This window comes from Mustelus asterias, chromosome 24, assembly GCF_964213995.1.
Source record: "Mustelus asterias chromosome 24, sMusAst1.hap1.1, whole genome shotgun sequence".
Lineage (NCBI taxonomy): Eukaryota > Metazoa > Chordata > Chondrichthyes > Carcharhiniformes > Triakidae > Mustelus > Mustelus asterias.
This window is the reverse complement of record NC_135824.1, coordinates 50,605,013-50,625,312: the sequence shown is the minus strand read 5'-3', so window position 1 is coordinate 50,625,312 and position 20,300 is coordinate 50,605,013. Positions and strand designations below refer to the sequence as shown.

The window sequence follows — 20,300 nt, the reverse complement described above, 5'->3', positions numbered from 1 at the left end:
GCATCTTACCCAGGCCCATCAACCGCGCCCCCCCAATTCCCGTAAGGTCACGCTAATCCCTTAACCTGCACATCTTTGGACATTAAGAGGCAATTTAGCATGACCAATCCACCTAACCTGCATATCTTTGGATACTAAGGGACAATTTATCATGGCCAATCCACCTAACCTGCACATCGTTGGACACTAAGGGGTATTTTATCATGGCCAATCCACCTAACCTACACATCTTTGGACACTAAGGGACAATTTAACATGGCCAATCCACCTAACCTACACATCTTTGGACACTAAGGGACAATTTAGCACGGCCAATCCACGTAACCTGCACATCGTTGGGACACTAAGCGACAATTTAGCAAGGCCAATCCACCTAACCTACACATCTTTGGACTGTGGGAGGAAACCGGAACACCTGGAGGAAACCCACACACACATGGGGAGAACGTGCAAACTCCATACAGACAGTCATCTGAGGCTGGAATTGAACCCGGGTCCCTGGCGTTGTGAGGCAGCAGTGCTAACCACTGTGCCACCGTGCCACCCCAGTGACTGTGAAGGTTTTTTCAAAATTCATTTACAGAATGTGGGTGTCGCTGGCTCGGCCCAGCATCTATTGCCCATCCCTAAGTGAGAAGGTGGTGGTGAGGTGCCACTGCGGTCCATAGGTGCGACCTTACCTGCTGTTCACGCCACACTCCCACTGCAGCGAGGCTGGAGTATTTGGCACCCAGCCAAATCTCCGTTCACTGCGGTGGGATGGGAAAATCCCATCGGCAGGAACGGTGGTAAGCTTCCGGCCAATGTGTTGTAGCTACACCCACAGTGCCATTGGGTGGGGAGTTCCAGGACTTTAACCCAAAAGTAAAGTATATTTATTAGTCACAGGTAGGCTTACATTAACACTGCAATGAAGTTACTGTGAAAATCCCCTAGTCGCCACACTGCGGCGCCTGTTCGGGTACACCGAGAGAGAATTTAGCATAACCAATCCCCCTAACCTGCACATCTTTGGACTGTCGGCGGAAACCCACACAGACATGGGGTGAATGTGCAAACTCCACACAAACAATGACCCAAGCCGGGAATTGAACCCGGGTCCCTGCCGCTGTGAGGCAGTACTAGCCACTGTGCCACTCTGCCGCCCAGCGACAGTGGAGGAACGATGATATAATTCGAAGTCACGATGGTGAGTGACTTCCAGATGTTTGTCTGCTGCCTCTTGCCTTCTGGATGGTAGCTATCATAGGTTTGGAAGGTGCTGCCTAAGGAGCCTTGGTGAGTTACTGCAGCGCATCTTGTAGATGGTTCACACTGCTGCCTCTGTACGTCAGCGGTGGAGGGCGTGAATGTTTGTGGATGGGGTGCCAATCAAGTGGGCTGCTTTGTCCTGGATGGTGTTGAGCTTCTTGAGTGTTGTTGGAGCTGTACCCATCCAGGTAAGTGGGGAGTATTCCATCACACTCCTGACTTGTGCCTTGTAGATGGTGGACAGGCTTTGGGGAGTCAGGAGGTGAATTACTCACCGCAGTATTCCCAACCTCTGACCTGCTCTTGTAGCCACTGTGTTTATATGGCTGGGTCCAGTTGAGTTTCTGGTCAATGATAACCGCCCCAGGGGATGTGACTGACAATGCTACAGATAGAAGCTGTCCTTTGTACACCCGTTCTTTTCACACTATATCTTGTGTATTCCGACCTTCCTGAACTGGTTTCTGTTGGAGGACCATCTGCTCTGGATCACCAAGGCTCTGTATTTCTCAAAGTCGGGATCTTGGGAGTCGCCATGACCAATGGTGTGAGGGAACTTCACCACAAAATACAAGCTGCCGGCGGGCTGTGGGTTGAGGGGATTTGGGATTCAGCCTCCTGTCTGGTCTGAGAGGAATCACTCACCTTTCGTGCCTCTGAAGACGTCCACCAGACACTTGGCCTCCTGCTGGATGAAATCCTCCAACGTCGTGCTCCCCTTCCCGAAATTCCTCAGAGCCGCGATGGCAAAGCTCCGAAGCTGGCGAGAGCGATGCCCATTACTGCTGGCGATTCCTGGGAGGAGAGAGGGTGACGTGATTCAGAGAGACCCCTTCACATGAGGAGAGAGGTTGGCATGATTCAGAGAGACTCCGCCATTTTGTCATGTTAAAGAGGAGTGGGAGTGAAGGGGACCACAAAACTCTGAGGGGAGTTGCGGGGGGGGGGGGGGGGGGAGGTATTCTTCCCTACTCCACTGTCACTCAGTGGAATGAACTGAGTTTATTTTCATGCCACCCTGAGCTGACGTGGCAACGACCGAATGGAGGGGGGGATGGGGAGAGGGGGGGGGGGGGGGTGGTTGTGGGCATGGTGGTGGGGGGGGGATCTGCGTGGGGACGGACCTTCCTGCCCCTCCCTCCCCTTCCCTTTCCTGCAGCCCACCCTTCACAGCAGCTGGTTCTGTCTTGAGCTGCAAGCCAGGGCCGATTGAAGGTCAAAGAAGGTCAGGTTAACCTCTGACCTTTCACCTTTGAGAGCTGGATTCAAAAGCGACGGTCCTTATCTGAGGAAGGATGTCCCTGCTATAGAAGGAGTGCAGCGAAGGTTTACCAGGCTGATTCCTGGGATGGCAAGTCTGAGGAGAGACTAAGTCGGTTAGGATTATATTCACTGGAGTTTCGAAGAGTGAGAGGGGATCTCATAGAAACTTACAAAATTCTAATAGGGTTAGACAGGGTAGATTCAGAAAGAATGTTCCCGATGGTGGGGGGAGTCCAGAACTAGGGGCCATAGTTTGAGGATAAAGGGTAAACCTTTCAGAACTGAGGTGAGGAGAAATTTCTTCACCCAGAGGGTGGTGAATGTGTGGAATTCACTCCCACAGAAAGTAGTTGAGGCCAAAACGTTGTGTGATTTCAAGAAGGAATTAGATATAGCTCTTGGGGCTAAAGGGATCAAGGGCTATGGGAGGGAAGGCGGGATCAGGATATTGAATTTGATGATCAGCCATGATCAAAATGAATGGCGGAGCAGGCTCGAAGGGCCGAATGGCCTATTCCTGCTTCTAGTTTTGAATTTCTATGTTTACTGCTTGGGAAAAAATACCTCTGGGGGCGGGGGAGGGAGGGGGAGGTGATGCTTGAGGTGAATGTTCAACACAGAAAGAGGTTATTGAGGTCTGTGCTGGGTTTTTTTATGGAGGCACCGGAGGAGTCCATCTTAGGACGTCTCACCCAATCACGCAGCCTTCGATTCCTCAAGTATTTAACCAGCTTTCCATCAGACAGCGGGGGCTGGGGGGGAGAGGCGAGGCTCTGAGGTTTATAGTCCACACTCGCAGGTGCCACGCCTCACCTGGGTGCAGAGGACTGAGATCACACTGATAGCTTAATGGATAATAGGTCAAACGCACGTTTCAAGAATGTGCCCTGGGGGTGGGGGAATAAAAATACAACATTAACTCCTCAGTCACCATCGCAGCAGACAAACTCAGTGCCAGGGAGTGTTCATTACTGGAATTCACTGTCTCTGGGACGCTGGAGCAGATAACTGAGGGAAGGCCTGAGGTAAATGAGGGTGGGTGTAGAGAGGGAGAGATGCTTGGGCGGCACGGTAGCACGGTGGTTAGCACTGCTGCTTCACAGCTCCAGGGTCCTGGGTTCGATTCCCGGCTTGGGTCACTGTCTGTGTGGAGTTTGCACATTCTCCTGGTGTCTGCGTGGGTTTGCTCCGGTTTCCTCCCAAACTCCAAAGATGTGTGGGTTAGGTTGATTGGCCAGGTTAAAAAAAAAAAAATTGCCCCTTAGAGTCCTGGGATGTGCGGATTAGTGGGTAAATATGTGGGGGTAGGGCCTGGGTGGGATTGTGGTCGGTGCAGACTCGATGGGCCGAATGGCCTCCTTCTGCACTGTATGGTTTCTATGATGATTAAGAGGGATGGGAATGGAGCAAGAAGGGGAAAAGAGGAAGGAAGATAAGTGCAAAGTAATTTTTTTTTTCCTTATTCGTGGGACATGGGCGTCGCTGGCTGGGCCAGCATTTATTGCCCATCCCTAGTTGCCCTTGAACTCAGTCTCTTGCTCGGCCATTTCAGAGGGGCAGTTCAGAGTTAACCACATTGGTGGTTAAAATCTGCTGTCCTTACCCGCTCTGGAGACACATGTAGGCCAGACCGGGTAAGGACAGCAGATTTCCTTCCCTAAAGGAACCAGATGGGTTTTTCCGACAATCGACAATGGTTTCAAGGTCATCAGTAGATTCTTAATTCCAGATTTTTTTTTTACTGAATTCAAATTCCACCATCTGCCGGGATTCGAACCCGGGTCCCCCCCAGAACATTAAAGTCAAAGTTTATTTATCAGTCACAAGTAAGGCTTACATTAACACTGCAATGAAGTTGCTGTGAAATTCCCCTAGTCGCCACACTCTGGCGCCTGTTCGGGTCAATGCACCCTAACCAGCTGAGTTTCTGGGTGAATAGTCTAGTGATAATACCAGCAGGTATGGGAAACGGGATGGTAATGTTCTACGCTGTGCCCAAATCTCTCAATTCTTACCGTATCCCTTTGTGATTTTCCTGATGGATGGCACCGTGCCTCTGGCCCCGAAATCCTCCGCCCGATTGACCAACGCTTCCTTGACCGTTTCGAAGCCGCACAAAACCACCGCGGGACGGGGTCCGAGCCAGACCGTGAACACAGAACCATACTTCTTACTCATCTGTAAAGACAGAGTGTGGGATTCAGTCACCACAGGACAGAGAGGCACAATCCCATTAACTGGAACCGTTTACAACAAGGAAAAGGCCCCCGCGGGTGTGAGCTGGCCTGAGGGTTCCAGCTGGTCCCTCTTCCCCGACCCCCAACCTGTTCCCTGGGCTCCCCTGGCTGAGTCTCCTTGCTATCCAGAGATCTTTCAATAAACAGAAAGCCACCGCTATCTTCAACTTCTTCTTCCGTGAACTTGCTTATCTGTGTAGAGGTTGTTCTACGCCGGTGTGCTCATTGCCGGCTCAATGTTCACTTATCCATGGTTTTAGAATCCCTACAATGCAGAAAGAGGCCATTCAGCCCATTGAGCCCACACTGACTCTCCAAAAGAACATCCCACCTGGGCCCTCCCCTCTGCCATGTCCCCGTAACCCTGCGAATTTACCAGCCCAACACACCTGCACCAAACCCCCTAAAGGACAGTCTACTATGGTTATTCCACCTAACCTGCACATCTTTGGATACTAAGGGACAACATAACATGGCCAATCCACCTAACCTGAACATCTTTGGACACTAAGGGACAATTTAACATGGCCAATCCACCTAACATGCACATCCTTGGACACTAAGGCGCAATTTAGCATGGCCAATCCACCTAACCTACACATCTTTGGACACTGAGAGGCAATTTAACATGGCCAATCCACCTAACCTACACATCTTTGGACACTAAGAGGCAATTTAACATGGCCAATCCACCTAACCTGCACTTCTTTAGACACTAAGGGGCAATTGAGCATGGCCAATCCACCTAACCCACACATCTTTGGACAATGGGAGGAAATCGGAGCACCCGAAGGAAACCCACACAGACACGGGGAGAACGTGCAAACTCCAAAGTCACCTGATGTTGGAATTGAACCCGGGTCCTTGGCGCTGTGAGGCAGCAGCGCTAACCACCGTGCCACCTGAGAAAAACCTTCAGGAAATAAACTACCTCACCATCTACAAATGGCAGGGGAACACAGGACTCATAGTCCAATAGCCAGAGCTGGATTGGCTAGACTCAATAGAGGAAGAATGGCCACTTAAATGGTTATATTAGTTTGAAGGCGGAGGGAGATAGATTCTTGTTAGGAGAGGGGATCAAAGGTTACTGAGGGGGTAGATGGGAATGTAGATGGGGGTAGATAGAAGATCAGCCATGATCTTATCCAATGGCAGAGCAGGTTCGAGGGGCTGAATGGCCTACTCCTGCTTCTATTTCACATTTATGCATGTATATATGTGTTATCTATAAACTGGATAATGTGAAACCCATTCAAATTCCCACCTCCAAGCAAAGTAGTTCCTCTTGTGTATACAGAGCCTCTCTAGCAGACCACCCAAGAAGATTGGCTCGATTGAAAGGTTCAAGAATGGGGCATGGAGAATTTTCTCTCAGTTTAGTGAGGCAAAAGCCTATCTCTTCTTTAAGCACCTGCTCCCTTAAGAGAGTTAATCTCGTGCTCAGAGACCGGTTGAGAAATAATTTTTTATTTATTATTCATTCGTAGGACGTGGGCATTGCTGGCTGGCCAGCATTTATTGCCCATCCCTAGTTGCCCCTTGAGAAGGTGGTGGTGAGTTGCCTTCTTGAATCGCTGCAGTCCACGTGCTGTGGGTTGACCCACAATGCCATTAGGGAGGGAATTCCAGGATTTTGACCCAGCGACTGCGAAGGAACGGCCGATATATTTCCAAGTCAGGATGGTGAGTGGCTTGGAGGGGAACTTGCAGGTGGTGGTGTTCCCATGTGTCTGCTGCCCTTGGCCTTCTCGATGGAAGTGGTCACGGGTTTGGAAGGTGCTGCCTAAGAATTGTTGCAGTGCATCTTGTAGATGGTACACACTGCTGCTACTGAGCGTCGGTGGTGGAAGGAGTGGATGTTTGTGGATGTGGTGCCGATCAAGTGGGACTGCTTTGTCCTGGATGATGTCGAGCTTCTTGAGAGTTGTTGGAGCTGCACCCATCCAGGCAAGTGGGGAGTATTCCTTCGCACTCTTGACTTGTGTCTTGTAGATGGTGGACAGACTTTGAGGAGTCAGGAGGTGAGTTACAGGCACCATGGTGGCACAGCGGTTGGCTCTGCTGCCTCACAACGCCAGGGACCCAGGTTCAATCCCGGCCTCAGGTCACTGTGTGGTGTTTGCATGTTCTCCTCGTGTCTGCATGGGTTTCCTCCGGGGGCTCCGGTTTCCTCCCACAATCCAAAGATGTGCAGGTTAGGTTGATTGGCCATGATAAATTAGTGTCAGGGGAATTAGCAGGGTAAATATGTGGGGTTACGGGGCTAGGACCTGGGTGGGATTGTTGTCGGTGCAGACTCGATGGGCTGAATGGCCTCCTTCTGCACTGTAGGATTCTATGATTACTCGCTGCAGTATTCCTAACCTCTGACCTGCTGTTGTAGCCACTGTGGCAAGTCCAGTTGAGTTTCTGGTCAATGGTAACTCAAAGGATGTTGACAGTGGGGGATTCAGTAATGGTTCCACCATTGAATGTCAAGGGGCGGTGGTTAGAGTGTCTCTTATTGGTGATGGTCATTGCCTGGTATTTATGTGGAAACACATAATGATGTCTCTTTGGTAAATTGGCAACACTTCCAGCATGCCGAGTGAGAATGGGGCCTACACCACAGGAGCCTCCTGTCTTCTCTCATCACAGCTGATGGAGCACTTGGGGGAGGTTTCACTTACCCCCTTCAAGAGGTTCTTACAAGGTGAGAAACAAAACCTTTTGTGCAAAGATGTGTAGGTTAGTTGGATTGGTCATGCTAAATTGCCCCTTAGTGTCCCAAAGATGTGTAGGTTAGGTGGATTGGCTATGCTAAATTGCCCCTTAGTGTCCAAAGATGTGTAGGTTAGGTGGATTGGCCATGCTAAATTGGACACTAAGGGGCAAAGATGTGTAGATTAGGTGGATTGGCCATTCTAAATTGACCTTTAGTGTCCAAAGATGTGTAGGTTATGGGATTAGTTGGGTAAATGCGTGGGGTTACGGGATGGAGTGGGGAGGGTTGGACCTGAGTAAGATGCTCTGTTGGAGGCTTGGTGCAGACTCGATGGCCAAAATGGCCTCCTTTTTACTGGAAAGGCAATCACTTTTAGCCCTAATCAGTAAATGTTGACGGAATATTTATCCTGGCTTGGGGGTGGGGAGGGGATTGTGTGGAGACGGATGTGTGGTGGTGGGGGAGGAGGTCGCTGGGGTAGCATCCTGTACGAATGGCTCTGACTGGTGTTTAAAGGCTATGTGTTAAAGAGCATTGCCTGAGTAGGAGGCCTGTACACAACCACACCTTCCAATCCCCCCCCACCCACCCTCTCTGGCCTCCTGCTGAGGTGTTTGGGAAATATATGAGGAGGGAGGGTGAAGGCCCGACTCCTGAAGAACATTCTAGGTGCCCAAGTCAACCTGAACCTTTGACCTCAGCCTGAACGCCACCCCCTCTCCCCACCGCCCCAGGTCAGCCTCACTTCCATCGGAGGCAGGAAGGGGTGCCTGATGGGACCAGGTTGATCTGGGCCCAGGCTGAGGGGGCTTTCAGCTTGGGAGTCTCACACACCCTGGCCCCCACCCCAATCCTCCAATCCTCTCACTGTTCGTCAATGGCACAGCAGACACTGGATGAGAAGACAAGCAGTCACTTAATGCTCATGGGACACGGGTTCGAATCCCACCACGGCAGCTGGTGGAATTTGAATTCAATTCATAAAAGCTTGTCTCGGTAACGGTAACCATGGCGACCACCATCAATTGTCATTTAAAAAAAGCCCCACTTGGTTCACTAATGCCCCTTTAAGGAAGGAAATCTGCTGTCCTTACCCGGTCTGACCTATATGTAGACTCCTTCTGCACTGTAGGGATTCTATGATTCTATGGTTGGAATTTTCCAGTTTCGTCGCCTCAAGACCGGAAAATGCCATCCAAGGTCAACAGACCTTTCCATAGTCCGTATCCCGCCCGCTACGATTCCTGTGGGAAAATTCTGTCCTCCAGACCCACAGCAACATCATAGCATCCTGCAGTGCTTAAGGATCCCACGCACCCCGGACATTCTCTCTTCCACCTTCTTCCGTCAGGAAAAATATACAAAAGTCTGAGGTCACATACCAACCGACTCAAGAACAGCTTCTTCCCTGCTGCCGTCAGACTTTTGAATGGACTTACCTTGCATTAAGTTGATCTTTCTCTGCACCCTAGCTATGACTGTAACACTACATTCTGCATTCTCTCATTTCCTTCTCTCTGAACAGTATGCTTTGTCTGTATAGCGCACAAGAAACAATACGTTTCACCGTATGTTAATATATGTGACAATAATAAATCAAATCAAATCAAATGGAGGCCATTTGGCCCATCAGGTCTGCACTGACCACAGTCCCACCCAGGCCCTATCCTCATAACCCCATACATTTATCCTAGCTAGTCCCCCTGACACTAAGGGGGAATTTAGCATGGCCATTTCCACCTGATGTGGAGATGCCGGCGTTGGACTGGGGTAAACACAGTAAGAGTTTTAACAACACCAGGTTAAAGTCCAACAGGTTTATTTGGTAGCAAATGCCATTAGCTTTTGGAGCGCTGCTCCTTCGTCAGATGGAGTGGAACTCTGCTCTCAAACAGGGCGCAGAGACACAAAATCAAGTCACAGACTACGAATCTCTACAGCCAACCACAGCCTGGTTGGCTGCAGAGATTCGCATTCTAATCAGTATTCTGTAACTTGATTTTGTGTCTCTGTGCCCTGTTTGAGAACAGATTTCCACTCCATCTGACGAAGGAGCAGCGCTCCGAAAGCTAATGGCATTTGCTACCAAATAAACCTGTTGGACTTTAACCTGGTGTTGTTAAAACTCTTACTGCATTTCCACCTAACCAGCACATCTTTGGACTGTGAGAGGAAACCGGAGCAAACCCACGCAGAGAACTTGCAGACTCCGCACAGAGAGTGACCCAAGCCAGGAATCGAACCCAGGCCCCCCAGTGCTGTGAGGCACCAGGGCTAACCACCGTGCCACCGTGCCGCCCTTACGTTTGACTCTCAAGTGTCCTCTGAAGTGGCCAAGTGAGACACTCAGTTCAAGGGCAATAAGGGATGGGCAATTTGGAATGGGCAATAAATGCTGGCGGGACCCGCATCCCGCGAGAGGGTGAAGAAAGTTTCTCTTTTATTGTGGAAATAGTTAACCTTTCTGTCAGTCTGCATAAAGTGAAAAAACCTGTTCTTGTGGCAAAACGCCCAGATCAGCGATTGTAGTTTTGTTTACCAGTTGCTGGCTGCCATTGTCCATCTCTGTAGTTAGATTCCCACTATCTTAACTCATCACTTCTGTCACAATTGTGCTATTCCTGGAAGCTTTATGTTCATCCTCCCTCACCCGCATGTCAGTGCTGCCCTGATGGAGCTTCAGTCGTCTAGAACATTCTGATCGCTATCTGATCACTTGTTGTAGTCTGTGAACCTCGCAAATAATTTCTCTTTTAAAAAATCGATTGGGTGAAAGAAATTGCTTATCGGACAGCTGGCTGCTATCTGGAAAGTGCCAGCGTGTTTGCAGTTTATACAGGGAGTGGGGAGAGTGGGGTCGGGGGGGGGGGGGGGGGGTGGGGAGGCATTCCTACCACATGCTCTGGATAAACAAGACACACCCAGGGAAACAAATAATCATTGACCGCAGGAACTGGAAATGTATCAGGCCCTCAAAATCTTTGAATGTCGCAATGTCTTGAGGGAGTCACTGAGGCACTTAGAGTCATGGAGGTTTACAGCATGGAAACAGGCCCTTCGGCCCAACTTGTCCATGCCGTCCCTTTTTTTTAAAACCACTAAGCTAGTCCCAATTGCCCGCGCTTGGCCCATATCCCTCTATACCCATCTTACACATGTAACTGTTTAAATGCTTTTTAAAATTGTACCCGCCTCTATTACTGCCTCTGACAGCTCGTTCCAGACACTCAGCACCCTCTGTGTGAAAAAATTGCCCCTCTGGACCCTTTTGTATCTCTCCCCTCTCACCTTAAACCCTGGAGTTTTAGACTCCCCTACCTTTGGGAAAAGATGTTGACTATCTAGCTGATCTATGGCCCTCATTATTTTACAGACCTCTATAAGATCACCCCTAAGTCTCATACACTCCGGGGAAGAAAGTTCCAGTCTATGCAGCCTCTCTTTGTAACTCAAACTTCTTAGGCTTCGTAGAATCATACAGGGCCGGGGAGGCCTTTTGGCCCATCCAGTGGTTTCCTCAGCGCTCATTCCGCATGAGCTTCAAAACCGGAAAGTCACTCCTCGGTAGGAGGCTCAGAATTCAGCCTCTTCGAAAGAGCTATCAGTTAACTCCAGGCTCCCAATGACAGCAGCACCGTGGCACAGTGGTTAGCACTACTGCCTCACGGCGCCAGGGAGCTGGGTTCAATTCCTGGCTTGGGTCACTGTCCAAATTAATTAATTTAGTACATCAAAGTTAATTAATTTAGGTAATTAGCATATTGTTAGAAGTGCCATTCTCATTAGAGCATGGAAATTATCTTTGGGAATAGGTCATTTCAGATTGGTGAGCAAGACAAGCCTTGCGACACCATCCCGCCTGTGAATATCTAACCAGTATTCATTAAGCACTCTAATTGGACTGCTGGTGAGATTCAGAATTTACGTTCTCCCTGTGTCTGCGTGGGTTTCCTCCACGTGCTCCGGTTTCCTCCCACAGTCTGAAAGATGTACTGGTTAGGTACATTGGCCGTGCTGAATTCTCCCTCAGTGTACACGAACAGGTGCCAGAGTGTGGCAACTAGGGGATTTTCACAGTAACCTCATTGCGGTGTTGATGTAAGCCTACTTGTGACTAATAAATAAACTTTAAAACTTCCCTCTTCCCCCATTCTGTCCACAATTTTATTTCTCCATCGAGTATTCATCCCTTTCGAAAGATGTGATTGATGTAAGCCTACTTGTGACTAATAAATAAACTTTAAAACTTCCCTCTTCCCCCATTCTGTCCACAATTTTATTTCTCCATCGAGTATTCATCCCTTTCGAAAGATGTGATTGAATCTCTATCCGTTTTACTTGAAGACTAGAGGGAGGTGATGGCCTAGTGGTATTATCGCTTGACTATTTATCCAGGAACTCAGCTAATATTCCAGGGACCTGGGTTCCAATCCCGCCACGGCAGATGATGGAATTTAAATTCAATTTTTAAAAAAGTCTGGAATTAAGAATCGACTGATGACCATGAAACCATTGTCGGAAAAACCCATCTGGTTCACTAATGTCCCTTTAGGGAAGGAAATCTGCCGTCCTTACCCGGTCTGGCCGACATGTGACTCCAGAGCCACAGCAATGTGGTTGACTCTCAACTACCCTCGGGCAACAAGGGATGGGCAATAAATGAGGCCCAGCCAGCGACACCCATGTCCCACGAATGAATAAAGAAAAGTGGGCCAGCATTCATTGTCCATCCCTGAGGGTATTTAAGAGTCAACCACATTGGTGTGGGTCTGGAGTCACGTGTAGGCCAGACCAGGTAAACACAACAGATTTCCTTCTCTAAAGGACACTAGTGAACCAGATGGGTTTTACTGGTTTAATCGTCATCATTAGACTTTTAATTCCAAATTTTTATTGAATTCAAATTTCAACATCTGCCGCGGCTGATTCGAACCCAGGTCCAGTGAAAAAACCACTACATCCTTTATGGGAGTCAGTGCTTCACCAGGTCACTGGATTATGCTAACTGGGGAAGTGTGAGGTTCCATTGCCGATTAAAATAGGAACACAAGAATAGGAGCCAGGAGTGGGCCATCTGGCCCCTCCAGCCTTCTCCGCCATTCAATAAGATTATGGCTGATCTTTTCATGGACTCATCTCCGCTTACCATAACCCTGAATTCCTTTACTGTTCAAAAATCTATCTATCTTTGTCTTAAAAACATTCAAAACATTCAAACCTCAAAGCAGGGACAATGCAGGGGAGCGAGAGGGGAGGCTAACTATGGGGACCAACTAACGCCAAACTAGAATCATAGAATCATAGAGTCCGACAGTGCAGAAGGAGGCCATTCGGCCCATCGAATCTGCACCGACCACAATCCCACCCAGGCCCTATCCCCATAACCCCAAGCATTTATCTTAGCTAGTCCCCCTGACACTAAGGGGCAATTTTAGCAAGGCCAATCCATCTAATCTACAGATCTTTGGACACTAAGGGACAATTTAGCCCTGGAATGCAATAACTGAACCAGAATTTGACAAAATGCTCCCTCACAAAGATGCTGGGAGGATCATTCTTGTGGACAACAGAAATTGGGGTTCCTGCGATGGCTCCTGCAGTCGATCAGCCGACTAACACTCCTACTCTGGCCTGAAGATGGACCAGTTGCCTGTGGGAGAATGGTCAACACGTTTCAAATTAGTGGCGTGGTACATGCTTGCATCCGTGCATACAGGATGGGAATAGCAAGGAGAAGGGATGGAGGGTTAGGAGAGAGAGGAGGGGAAGAGTAGCCTCGAGGCAGGAGGAATGTGTCTGAGTGACAGAGAGAGAGTGAGAGAGAGACAGTCAGGTCCCTTTAAAAACCCCTCTTTTCATTCTAGTCTCAGGGTGGCAAGCTGATCAGTTGATTTGGATCCATCTCATCAGGAGGTTGCCCGATATAGGCCGAAGCCTAAACTCCGATGAATGACGACTCTGCTCGACATGGTTGAGCTACATGTATATATATTTGTTTGTGGAGCTGGAATTTCCCATCCTGTGTAAACATTGACTTTGCTGATGTGTCTGTCTATCAAGCATTTCCTGTTAGTTTTATATCAGTAAACTCTGATGAAACACTGAATAGCAGAAGTTCAGCAAGTGATCATAGAATCCCCACAGCACAGAATAAGCCATTCCACCCATCGGGCTTGCACTGACTCTTTGACAGAGCATCTCATCCAGGCCCTATCCCTCTACCTCACGTATCTACCCCACTAATCGCCTTAACCCACACATTCAGGGACACTAAGGGGCAATTTAGCATGGCTGATCCACCTAACCTACACATCTTTAGACACTAAGGGGCAATTTAGCATGGCTAATCCATCTAATCTACAGATCTTTGGACACTAAGGGGCAATTTAGCATGGCTAATCCACCTAACCTACACATCTTTGGAGACTAAGGGGCAATTTAGCATGGCCAATCCACCTAACCTACACATCTTTGGACACTAAGGGGCAATTTAGCATGGCCAATCCACCTAACCTACACATCTTTGGACACTAAGGGGCAATTTAGCATGGCCAATCCACCTAACCTACACATCTTTGGACACTAAGGGGCAATTTAGCATGGCCAATCCCCCTAACCTACACATCTTTGGACACTAAGGGGCAATTTAGCATGGCCAATCCACCTAACCTACACATCTTTGGACACTAAGGGGCAATTTAGCATGGCCAATCCACCTAACCTACACATCTTTGGACACTAAGGGGCAATTTAGCATGGCCAATCTCCCTAACCTACACATCTTTGGACACTAAGGGGCAATTTAGCATGGCCAATCCACCTAATCTACACATCTTTAGACACTAAGGGGCAATTTACCATGGCCAATCTACCTAACCAACACATCTTTAGACACTAAAGGGCAATTTAGCATGGCCAATCCAACTAACCTACACATCTTTAGACACTAAGGGGCAATTTAGCATGGCCAATCCCCCTAACCTGCACATCTTTGGAGTGGGGGGAAACCGGAGCACTCGGAGGAAACTCACGCAGACACGGGGAGAATGTGCAGACTCCACACAGACATCCAGCCTTGTTGCCACCATTTAATAATGGAAAAGGTGAGGGTGGGATTTGGTCACACAAGTAACTAGGCACCTGTCCCTCAGAGAAGCACAGTCCAGTTAATTCCCAAATATTTCTGGCATCGCTAGATAGGCATCTCTGTTCCCGACCTATCTACCGGCTCACCATTAGCACCTCAGGTCAATGTTATATAATGGCTTCAACCAGGCACATGATGTTGCCCTCTTGGAGTATGAGCTCCCTGATTGGGCGGTAATTATGATCTCAAGGGATGTGGGCATTGCTAGCTGGGCCAGTATTTATTAACCATCTTTAATTGTCCCTTGAACTGAGTGGCGCCATTTCAGTTAAGAGTCAACCACATTGCCGTGGCTCTGGAGTCACATGTAGGCCAGACCGGGTAAGGACTGCAGATTTCCTTCCCTGAAGGGGCATTAGTGAACCAGATGGGTTTTTCCGACAATCGACAATGGTTTCACCTTTTAATTCCAGGTTTTTACTGACTTTAAATTTCAACATTTGCCGTGGTGGGATGCGAACTTGGATCCAGAGCATTACCCAGGATCTCTAGATTGACTAGCCCAGTGACAATACCACGACACTACCACCTCCCCCATTCTTTCAGCCCCCACTCAGTCAAGCCTCTTCAGGATCTTACATGTTTCGATGAGATCACCTCTCATTCCTCTACACTCCAATAGAGTCTAAAGTACAAAGGGTGGCACGGTGGCACAGTGGTTAGCACTGGTGCCTCACAACGCCAGGGCCCCGGGTTCAATTCCCGACTTGGGCCACTGTCTGTGTGGAGTTTGCATGGGGATGCTCCGGTTTCCTCCCACACTCCAAAGATGTGCGGGTTAGGTGGATTGGCCATGCTAAATTGTCCCTTAGTGTCAGGCGGATTAGCAGGGTAAATATGTGGGGTTACGGGGATTGGGCCTGGGTGGAGTTGTTGTCGGTGCAGGCTCGATGGGCTGAATGGCCTCCTCCTGCACTGTAGGGATTCTACGATACAGACCCGACCTGTCCAACTTTTCCTCAACTATCCCCCCGCCCCACACCCCAGAATTCAGAGTGAACTCTCTTGACACTGAGCCACACGGGGGGATATAAGGACAGTCACCCAAAAAACTCGGTCAAATAGGCTCAGTCCCAGGTGAAAAGTCCAAGGTGTGGCTCTGCAGGGGCCATTTTAGCCCCAAGCACTAACTCCTAACAGAGAATGCCTTGTATACCACGCAGATAAATGTATTTACGTAACAGACTATCAGAGTCTAAAACACACACACTAATCGATGAGCAAACAGACGCTGTGTGTTACCTGGGGAGGGGATAACCTAGAGGTAATATCGCTAGACTACTCAGAGAATCATAGAAATCCTACAGTGCAGAAGAGGGCCATTCAGCCCATCAAGTCTGTACCGACCACCATCCCACCCAGGCCCTATCCCCAAAACCCCAAATATTTACCCTGCTAATCCCTCTAACATGCACATCCCAGGACACTAAGGGGCATTTTGGCATGGCCAATCAACCCAACCCGCACATCTTTGGACTGTGGGAGGAAACCGGAGCACCCGGAGGAAACCCACGCAGACACGGGGAGAACGTGCAGACTCCACACAGACAGTGCCCCAAGCTGGGAATCGAACCCGGGTCCCTGGAGCTGTGAGGCAGCAGTGCTGGCCACTGTGCCACCGTGCGACCCATATTAATCCAGAAACTCAGCTAATGTTCTGGGGACCCGGCTTCGAACCCCGTCATGGCAGCTGGCGGCATTTAAAATCAATAAAAAAATCTGGAATTAAGAATCTACAGATGACCGTGGAACCATTGTCGGAAAAACCCGTCTGGTTCACTCATGTCCTTTAGGAAAGGAAATCTTCCATCCTTACCCGGACTGACCTACATGTGACTCCAGAGCCACAGCAATGTGGTTGACTCTCAAATGCCCTCGGCCAACTAGGGATGGGCAATAGATGCTGGCCCAGCCAGCGACGCCCATGTCCCATGAATGAATAAAATAAATCCTACTATTGTGCTAACCCTCTCACAAATACGGTTAAAGATTGCATACATACACTGCGCGATGATGAATGGTGCAGGTCCAGACATGAGAATGGCATCTGTTACTCCTTTTTTGTAATTAGTCTCATCTGGGTTCCTAATGAGCCACATGTATCTTGTGGTTAATATATATACAGGAGATTGACACAAGGTTGGTGCTGACATTCGTTGAGAAAGAATGTTCGTTTTTTGTTGTTTTTGCCAGAGACGCTGCCAAGCCTGGGGACCGTCAGTGATGAGGAAAGATTGGATAGGCTGAGGGGGTGGGGGTACTTTATTTGGAATGGGTGAGGTGAGAGAGATTTAATTGAAGTGTATAAAATTATGGGGGGTGAGGCGGTTTGCAGAGATATAGAATGGACAAGTGGGCCCAGTTACCTTTGGTTGAGTTGCCGCTGCCTTGGCAAAGCAGCCGGCATAATCCAGGACCCCACGGACCCCGGACATTCCCTCTTCCACCTTCTTCCCGTCAGGAAAAAGATACAAAAGTCTGAGGTCACGTACCAACCGACTCCAAAACAGCTTCTTCCCTGCTGCTGTCAGACTTTTGAATGGACCGACCTCACACTAAGTTGATCTTTCTCTACACCCTAGCTGTGACTGTAACACAGTGGTTCCCAAAGGGTGCGGCGCGCCACACTGGTGCGGCGAGAGAGGATGGCAAGTGTGGCGGGAAGATTCAAGGACAATCAAAGAAACATTGAAACACGGTTTAAACAAGCATTGTTTTATACTTTCTGGATGTCCCATGATCATATTATAAAGTAGTTGTGTTCTATGTTATGAATCGAGCACTGCTAGGAGGAGTTGTTTTTTTTGGTTTTTGAATGTATTTCTTATCAATAAAAAATTCGGTGAGGCGCGAGCAAATTTTTATTCCGAAAGTGCGGCCCAGTGAAAAAAGTTTGGGAACCACTGCTGTAACATTACATTCTGCACCCTCTCCTTTCCTTCTCTATGAATGGTATGCTTTGTCCGTATAGCGCGCAAGAAACAATAGTTTTCACTGTATGCTAATACATGTGACAATAATAAATCAAATCAAATTTAGATACCGGTGGCATGGGTTTATTGAAAAAGGTTGGAGATTGAGGGGGAGTGGTTAAGGATGGGCAATAGACGCTGGCCAGCCAGTGACGCCCATGTCCCACGGATGAATAACAAACAGACCAAATCAGAACAATATTCTTATTTCCTAGTTTAAACCGACGTTCCATTTTAAGGTACACAGGGCTAGTTCAGCAAGGTATTCTCACTTCCCGCTTTATTTATCATTAGTGTCACAAATAGGTTTACATTAACACTGCAATGAAGTTACTGTGAAAATCCCCTAGTTGCCACACTCTGGCGCCTGTTCGGGTACACTGAGGGAGAATTTAGCACCTAACTGGCACATGTTTCAGACTGTGGGAGGAAACCGGAGCATCCGGAGGAAACCCACGCAGACACGGAGAGAACATGCAGACTCCCCACAGACGGTGACCCAAGCCGGGAATTGAACCCGAGACAGCAGTGCTAACCACTGTGCCAATGGTGCCACCCCAACTTTTAACCGATGTTCCACTATGAGGTACACAAGATTAGAATCATAGAGTGCAGAAGAGGCCCTTCAGCCCATCGAGTCTGCACTGGACACATTAGAAGCCTGAACTCCCATCTAATTTAATCTGCCAGCACTTGGCCCATAGCCCTGAATGTTATGGCTGCCAAGTGTTCCTCCAGGTACTTTTTAAAGGATGTGAGGCATCCCGCCTCCACCATCCTCCCAGGCAGCGCGTTCCAGACCCTCACCACCCTCTGGGTAAAAATGTTTTTCCTCACATCCCCCCCTAAACCTCCCGCCCCTCGCCTTAAACCTATGTCTCCTCGTGACTGACCCTTCAACTAAGGGGACCAGCTGCTCCCTTTCCACCCTGTCCATGCCCCTTATAATCTTGTACACCTCGATCAGGTCACCCCTCAGTCTCCAACGAAAACAACCCAGGCCGACCCAACCTCTCTTCATAACTTAAATGTTCCATCCCAGGCAGCATTCTGGCAAATCTCTTCTGTGCCCCCTCTAGTTTGGAACAATATTCATAGAATCATAGAATCCCTACGGTACAGAAGGAGACCATTCAGCCCATCAAGTCTGTACTAATCCCACCCAGGCCCTATTCCTGTAACCCATACATTTACCCTGCCAAACCCCCCTGACACTAAGGGGCAATTTAGCATGGCCAATACACCTAACCTATACATCTTTGGACACTAAGGGGCAATTTAGCATGGCCAATCCACCTAACCTACACATCTTTGGACACTAAGGGGCAATTTAGCATGGCCAATCCACCTAACCCACACATCTTTGGACACTAAGGGGCAATTTAGCATGGCCAATCCACCTAACCCACACATCTTTGGACACTAAGGGGCAATTTAGCATGGCCAATCCACCTAACCTACACATCTTTGGTCACTAAGGGGCAATTTAGCATGGCCAATCCACCTAACCTACACGTCTTTGGACACTAAGGGGCAATTTAGCATGGCCAATCCACCTAACCTACACATCTTTGGACACTAAGGGGCAATTTAGCATGGCCAATCCCCCTAACCTACACATCTTTGGACACTAAGGGGCAATTTAGCATGGCCAATCCCCCTAACCTACACATCTTTGGACACTAAGGGGCAATTTAGCATGGCCAATCCCCCTAACCTACACATCTTTGGACACTAAGGGGCAATTTAGCATGGCCAATCCACCTAACCTACACATATTTGGACACTAAGGGGCAATTTAGCATGGCCAATCCCCCTAACCTGCACATCTTTGGACACTAAGGGACAACTTAGCCCGGCCAATCCACCTAACCCGCACAGCTTGGGAGCGTGGGAGGAAACCGGAGCACCCGGAGGAAACCCTTGCAGACACAGGGGGAACGTGCAGACTCGACACAGACAGTGAGCCGAGGCCGGAATTGAACCTGGGTTCCAGACGCTGTGAGACAGCAGTGCTAACCACTGCGCCACCGTGCTGCCCACTAAGTGTCGAATCTATCTACATGCAGATCAGGCATGGGCATTGCACTAATGCTTTCAATATTCTTATTTCCACATTTTAACCAGTGTTCTGTTTTAAGGTATGCCAGACCAGTTTTGGAACAGCATTCTTATCTCCTCATTTGTACTGTTTTCTTTAGCCCTTTGGGGAATGACAGAAAGTTGGCTTACCTTCATGAGGGATCGGTCAGGTGCTCTCTTGTCGATCTGTAGGGCATTGCCCAGGAAGGGGAGAGCAGGAGGACCAGGAGGGAGGCGGCTGTGTCTGAACCTTGCCTTCCAGCATGCGAGTAGCAGCAGAGTCAGTGCGAGGACTGTGAGAGTCACTGCACAGGCAGTGGGATCCATAGCAGTTCAGCCCACTGACAATGGCCTCTGCTGCACCTTTGAAACTTCTGCCAAGTTTTGACTCCTTTGTTGAAACAAGCGTGGAAGGGAAGCCGTGACTGTCTCAATTGCAGTGTGCAGCCTTTATAAGAATGAAGCATAGGTCCCTCCCGTGGGCGGAGACAGCTACCCCCTGAGTTACAACATTTCTGTGACAGGAACTGAGTCCACGACTCCTCACTGTTACTCGCTGAATTTTTCTTGGCATGCGTGTAGTTGTTTTATCAAACTTCCTCCCCCTCCTCCCTACCCCTCGGGCTGAGCCCTGTGACAGA

General features: G+C 48.9%; 1 protein-coding gene across 1 annotated transcript in view; it reads right to left on the bottom strand.

Annotated features, from left to right (window-relative positions):
- LOC144511099 (cytochrome P450 2F3-like) overlaps positions 1-20,066 on the bottom strand; it is a 36,196-nt gene extending 16,130 nt beyond the window's left edge. The window contains exons 1-3 of the mRNA XM_078241076.1: positions 19,810-20,066; positions 4,530-4,692; positions 1,897-2,046 (exon numbers count right to left, since the gene is read on the bottom strand). Coding sequence (XP_078097202.1) covers positions 1,897-2,046; positions 4,530-4,692; positions 19,810-19,986 — 490 coding nt within the window. The 5' untranslated portion in view covers positions 19,987-20,066. The remainder of the gene's footprint in view (positions 1-1,896; positions 2,047-4,529; positions 4,693-19,809) is intronic.
- Positions 20,067-20,300: the final 234 nt, after the last annotated feature.